A 6,418-nucleotide genomic window follows, 5' to 3' on the forward strand; every position below is an offset into this window, starting at 1 on the left:
AGATACTTTAGTTATACTAATTGTAAAAATGTTTGTGAAAGTTCATCTCTCTCTCCTCATCCTCCTGATCATCTCCGGCGCCGTTTACGGCCGCTTCATCTCCGGCGATCTCATCTCCGACGGTGTTCACGGTCGTGACTCGGATGTTCTCCGCCTGGACCGAATTTCGGCCGCGGAGGAGAATTGCGAACAGAGTTATGGATTTCTGCCTTGCACTAAAACTGCTCTCGGAAATGTCTTCCTCATTATTGTATACGGTTACCTCATGTTCCTTGCCGCCACGTATCTCTCTTCTGGTAGTGAATTGTTGCTGGAGATTTTAGGGCCGGGTCTTATTGGTGGACTCTTTCTTCCTATGCTTGGTGCTCTTCCTGATGCTATGCTCATTCTCGGTATGATTATTATTTTCCAAAATATTTATACAGTTAGGTCACTTAAATTTATAGTATAATCACATAAGTAATTAATTTAAAATTCACTGAGTGTTAAAAAACATTTTACGCTATTAGTCAGTGTATATAACTTAAAACCAAAAATCATATAACATCAAGTGGAGATCATGTTTTGATTTCCCAGATGGCCAGATTCAGATTATCTGTCTTTGTTTTATTAAGATGTACTTTTTAAAATTTTGATATAAAGAGAATTGCGACTTATTATTCTAAATTTTAATTTGAACAAATGAATCAATCTAGTGTATTACCTCCGAAAGACAGTCACGTTGACTATTGATAATCAAAAAGTGTCTAACAAGTTGGTAGGGGGAGTGATATTCTTATTTTCATGTTATTCCTATTATTTTCGTTCTTTTGAGCTTTGAGGACATTTAAGGAGATAAGTAGTAATCACAAGAGACGATAACTACCATTTAAGAAATTGAGATGCGAAATTATTTATTACTTTTCCTTGAGCAGCTAACTACCATGGCATAAATTTACGAAAATTAGAAGTCTAATGTTAAAGTTTGCATTCTCGATACATGCTCTGAGCCAAGTAGCACTTTGCACTTATCTCTATGTAATTCATTTTTAGCATAACAATTCTATATAATACAAATTGTCTAGCACGAAATTATCCAAACATTGATCCTAGAGAGGCTTAACGTACTAGACCAGCTTTATTGGCGACGGAGAGAAATATTGAAATGCCATTCAAAATTGTTTTTTGGTCAATATCTATTATTTTCCACCTTAGGACCTACAATTAAGAAGATAGTTTTAAGGCCTTTATGTACCGGAGTTAAGCTAGTCCTTTTTGACAATCTGCTGTTTCCTATGGGGGACTGGGGGCTTTGGGCCGGGGGGGGGGGGGGCACAAAGGAGTTACTGTGATATTAACTATATACAGTCACATGTCAAAGTTTTAAGTAATGTTAAAATCTCAAGAGATCCACAACAAGATCTTTCTTAAGTAGTCTTTTCGATAGTAATTTACTGCATGTACAGAGGGAATTGGTTAAAAGGCAAAAGACTTCTCTTTTTATTTGGGTGAAGTCAACATACTGGATTTGGGTGCTTTGCGCTTAAGCACTCGGTGAAACCTGATAATATGAGTCCGTGATCTCGAAGGGAAAATAAATTAGGGTGAAAATAACTTAATAATCATAATGAGTTAGAATCACTTCTCACTCGTTTTTATGTTTTTATGCCAACTACAATTAAAGAATGAGGTGAGTTATGCAATCTTACTTGATTAAGAAATACTGCCTAAGAGTTTTCTTTTTTTTCTTCTTTTTTTTGACGAGTAAATTTGATTTTCCCCTAGATTGCAACCCCTAACCCCAAACAATCACTAAGATTCCTGTTATATTTGTTAACCTGGATGTGTTCTGTATCATTTAACATATGTTACAAGCCATAATATAATGAGCTTCACAAATTTCTTATTACTTCATTGTTTCAGTATCCGGGATATCTGGAAGTACTGCGGCTGCTCAGAGCCAGGTCTCTGTAGGAATGGGCTTGCTAGCTGGGTCAACTGTGATGCTTATTACTGTTATTTGGGGAACCTGTTGCATTGTTGGCAAGTGCGACATACAAAATTCTGTTGCTGTAGACTTGAAAGACACTAAAGGATTCAGCTTGACGGGTTTGCCTCTTGACTCTTAGATTATGTGTACAGAAACATGTATGAGTCCTTTCTGAAATATATTGCTATAGACCACCTTTTGCTCTTTTTGCACCCCTGCCTTTGTATAGATTAAATCTACTATTTCCTAATCATTGGTAAAGGATGAATGTAAGGAATTCTTTTAAAGGATAAGTTTTGGAGTCTGAGGCAAAACAAAGAATTAGATTCCTTGTAGAAATGCTGATCTCCAATAGTTAAAGTAAGAACATGAGCTTGTTTTTTTAAAGGTAAAGTAAATAATAAGAATATGAGATTTATGGAGAGAGTTTGCTGGTTACACATGTACAGTATGAGATCTTTCACAAAGCTTGTCAACCATTTGATTACCAAAATTACAGGGACTAAATGTATGTACTCAGCTCGTGGCAATATTCCTGCTAATATATGGCAGTAACTATATACTTGTGCAAGTGATATTTGCTACAAATATATGGCACATTTTGTGTATCAAGATGCTTCTACTCAATGAGTAACTGTCAATGTAGGTTCTGGTGTTAGTACTGACGTCTGGACAAGCCATGCTGCAATGATAATGGCCGTGTCTGTAGCTCCATTTCTTGTTGTCCAATTGCCACAGCTCCTCCATTCAACTTCAGGAAGACATTTAGCTGTCTTGATTGCTCTTATCATATCACTTACACTCCTTGTTTCTTATTGTCTTTATCAGGTACTATGACATTGGCCATGTGTTTTTTTCTTCTGTTCACTGTGGTTAACCTCATTTTCTCTTAAGCTGCAATGAGATCATCTGCAGAGATCCGCCTTGACAGCACTTTATGGAGCATAAATATCAGATGTTGCAGTTTTGAATTGAATTTGTTCAAATAGGCAATAGCAACCCCTATGATTGACCATGCTTTAAGTAGTTTTCATCCCTACACAGCCTGGAAAATGGACTGTCCACATAACCACCTGAGTTCAAGTTGAACCTGTATCAGAGGACATGATGCCGCCTCTGTACTTCTTCCTCTTCCAAAAAGAAAAAAGCAAAATAAAGATAAATATGTTATCATCCTATGTACTAGGCTGATAAATAGTTTCATTTATTTTACCGATGGAATCATGAGGTTTGTTTCTTTTCTTTTTTAAGGAAGCAAAGTCGTTTTGAACTTCTCTTTAACTTTTAATGCAGGTCTTTCAGCCTTGGATACAGAGAAGACGGCTTGCTTATGTAAAACATAAGCATGTTATTTCAGGAGTTTTAAAACATTTAAGAATGCGTGCATTAGGGAGGCTTTGCACTGACCAGGGAGCACCAAATATAGAAGTTTTGGAAAAGTAAGTTTGAAATGCTTTCTGCACTGTTTTTGTCGTTTTTAGAATGCCGATCACTGTGGTGAAGGATTGCATGACAGGCTATTCAAGGCAATTGATGAAAGTGAAGATGGATATCTTTCTCGCTCTGAATTAAAAGCTCTAGTAGTAGGAATCCGTCTTGAGGAGATAAACTTAAATGAGAATGATGCTGTAGAAAAGCTGATGAAAGACTTTGATACTTCTCATGATCAACGAATTGAAATGTCTGAGTTCATCGCCGGAGTTGCAAAATGGCTTAATGAGGCCAGGGGTTCCAAGGCTCCTTCTGTTGAAGCTGGTCCTGATACAATGAAGTACCTCGCTGATCTGCATGAGGTTTGTTGAGTGTTGATGATCTTTTCGACTATCGCCGTGAAGATAGTGATAATATGTAGATGTGTTTGCAGGAAGCAAGGAGAGAACACCATTTCTTAGGGGATCAAAATGACGAAAGTGTTGAGGCTGTTGAGAATCCCAGATCAATTGCAATTAAGGCTGTTCTATTGCTGTTGCTCGGCACTGTCATTGCTGCTGTGTTTGCTGATCCCCTTGTGGATGCTGTCAATAATTTCTCCAGTGCCACAAGCATTCCTTCTTTCTTCATCTCATTCATTGTGCTGCCATTTGCAACCAACTCCAGTGAGGCAGTGTCAGCTATTATCTTTGCTAGCCGGAAAAAGTTGAGATCTGCATCATTAACATTTTCGGAGGTTTGTTTTCCTGATGCAGCTTCTCTGCGTTGTAGTAGATGTGCTTTCGCTACCCATTACTTGCATCAGTGAACCTGAAAGATAATTAATGAACATTTAGGGGTCGTTTAGTTGCAAGGAGTAGGGATAATAATCCCGGGGTGAAATGTGGGATTGTTTTATCCGCCTTTGATTGAATTTTTTGTTCTGGTATAAGCAATCTGGGATTATTTATACCACAATTGTGGTATTATTTTTATACCACACACAACTGTGGGATAACAATCAGGGGATTACCGAGATAAAATAGCAAAATGACACGTTTGCCCTTCTCTAAAGCTCTCCTCGTAAGCCTTTTAAGAAAGCCAAGGTTAAAATTAAAAATTAAAATTTATCCATATTTATCTATTGTAAACCCTTAACACATGTTTCATATTATATACTCCTCATATCCCCTTTTTAGTCCAATGAACCAAACAAGTGATTGGTACTGTGGAAAAACAACAAATCAACTAAACCAGTATCCCAAACTAGTTCAGATTGGCTATATGAATCATCAATATCCATTTCGCTTTATTTTAACCTGTATCATTTGAATATCTATAATTTTGATTCTCTAACACTAGAAATTTCTGTACTTCTTACTGACTTACAAATCTCAAAAAAATTAGAAAGTCCTAGCAAAAAGTCGGCCGATGGAGACCTCAAGTAGAGATTGAGGTTCTGTTCGTTTAGGCATTGGTGCTGGGTGCATGACAATCAATTTTTCATCTTTCATGGGAAACTTAACAGATTTGGTAAAAGATTATTTATAACAAGATTTTGTTTCTCTTAAAGGCCCCGAGTCTACTTTAATGTCAGTGTAAGGCTACTCATAGGGAAGCTTCTTTTACTTTTTATCGAAATGTAAGGCATAATGTATGGTTTGTTTATCTATGTTAAATGTTGTGCGATTACACTTTTCTCCTTTAGTTTGTTGTATAATGGGCATTTGAGCAGTTTGATCGCTTGTATCACTGATACAATTACCTGGGTTTGATAACATCTCTGATGGTACCTTGCAGTTGTATGGAGCAGTGACAATGAACAATCTCCTTTGTCTATCCGTCTTTCTGGCTCTTGTATATGCCAGAGGATTGACATGGGACTTCTCATCTGAAGTGCTGGTTATTCTAATTGTTTGCGTTGTCATGGGCATCTTTGCGAGCGTTCGTAGTACCTTTCCCCTTTGGACTTCTTTGCTAGCGTTTCTGCTTTATCCCTTCTCGCTTGTACTTGTATATGTTCTTGACTACAAAATCGGATGGTCTTAGATTCTTATGGTTGAATTCGTATATTTTGAGCTATGCCGCACTTAAGTTGGTCTTGGTGTCCAAGAACTTCATTAACTTAAGAGCTGAGGGGATTTGGTAGTAACTTATAATTTCAAACTGCTGTTTAGTGGTTACAGGTTTTCATTTTCCCTGTACTAAACCATCTCTTAAATGTTAAGCTGTCTGCTTTTGCAATTCAGTTTCTCTCTTTTTGATGAAATTATGCTGTTTGCACACTTAAAATTTCCCTTATCCTCTTCCCCCCACCCCCCCCCCCAAAAAAAAAAGGACATTGTCAAAGCTGTTTCTGTATTAGCATGGCAGAACAAGTAACTTTTTAGCTTAAGTCGTACCTTAAATGATTCAAAGATGTTACTATGATATACGTTTTCTCCCTTTGACTTAATGATTTATAATAGGATGGACATAATATTTTTGTCTCAACTTTGCCATTTTATCAAAGGTTATAGTTGTCAGTAACTACCATTTGAATCCATATTAGATTATTATTCATCTGCGATGAAACCCAGGAGACTGCCCTTGACCCTTGCTCGATATATAAGGAGATATAAGACACCAATTTAATTAGATTTGCACTAAAAAAAGGAACGATATTAGAAACGGATTTTTACATTCCTATGCCATATAGTCAACTATATTACCGTTCATACTTAACTTTTAATATAATTACTTTTTATATACTTAATTACCATTTATGTACATTTTAGGGGTTTTAATGGTATTAATTAGTCTCCTAATTTAACTCTACCGTATATTCTCACTCCCCCAAGTATCTCTCTCCAAATCTCACCCCCTCACCCACGTATCTAACCATACCCCACGATTTCCTCTTCAATCATCCACTATTTCCTCTTCTAAAACCAGCGAAAATCTGTAACCCCTCCACCATTGACAACCATTAAAAAGTTTTGAAGCTTTGAATTCGAATTTGGGTTTTCAAAAGACATTATTTGTTTGGATTGGATGTTG

The 6,418-nt window shown here is 36.8% G+C and overlaps 1 protein-coding gene across 1 annotated transcript; it reads left to right on the plus strand.

The window, feature by feature from the left end:
• On the plus strand, positions 1-5,627 carry LOC104218515 (sodium/calcium exchanger NCL-like). The gene is made up of 7 exons (XM_009769033.2): positions 1-392; positions 1,903-2,088; positions 2,616-2,797; positions 3,263-3,408; positions 3,486-3,762; positions 3,834-4,136; positions 5,180-5,627. Exons 1-7 carry the CDS (start codon positions 29-31, stop codon positions 5,426-5,428), a joined length of 1,707 nt encoding a protein of 568 aa, XP_009767335.1. The 5' UTR covers positions 1-28; the 3' UTR covers positions 5,429-5,627.
• Positions 5,628-6,418: the final 791 nt, after the last annotated feature.

Source organism: Nicotiana sylvestris, chromosome 6 (assembly GCF_000393655.2).
Source record: "Nicotiana sylvestris chromosome 6, ASM39365v2, whole genome shotgun sequence".
In the NCBI taxonomy this organism is placed as follows: domain Eukaryota; kingdom Viridiplantae; phylum Streptophyta; class Magnoliopsida; order Solanales; family Solanaceae; genus Nicotiana; species Nicotiana sylvestris.

Coding starts and splice junctions, on each gene's coding strand:
- LOC104218515 (XM_009769033.2), top strand. CDS start 29: ATGTTTGTGAAAGTTCATCTCTCTCTCCTCATCCTCCTGATCATCTCC. Junction 2,089..2,615: donor TAAAGGATTCAGCTTGACGG/GTTTGCCTCTTG, acceptor CTGTCAATGTAG/GTTCTGGTGTTAGTACTGAC. Junction 3,763..3,833: donor ACCTCGCTGATCTGCATGAG/GTTTGTTGAGTG, acceptor ATGTGTTTGCAG/GAAGCAAGGAGAGAACACCA.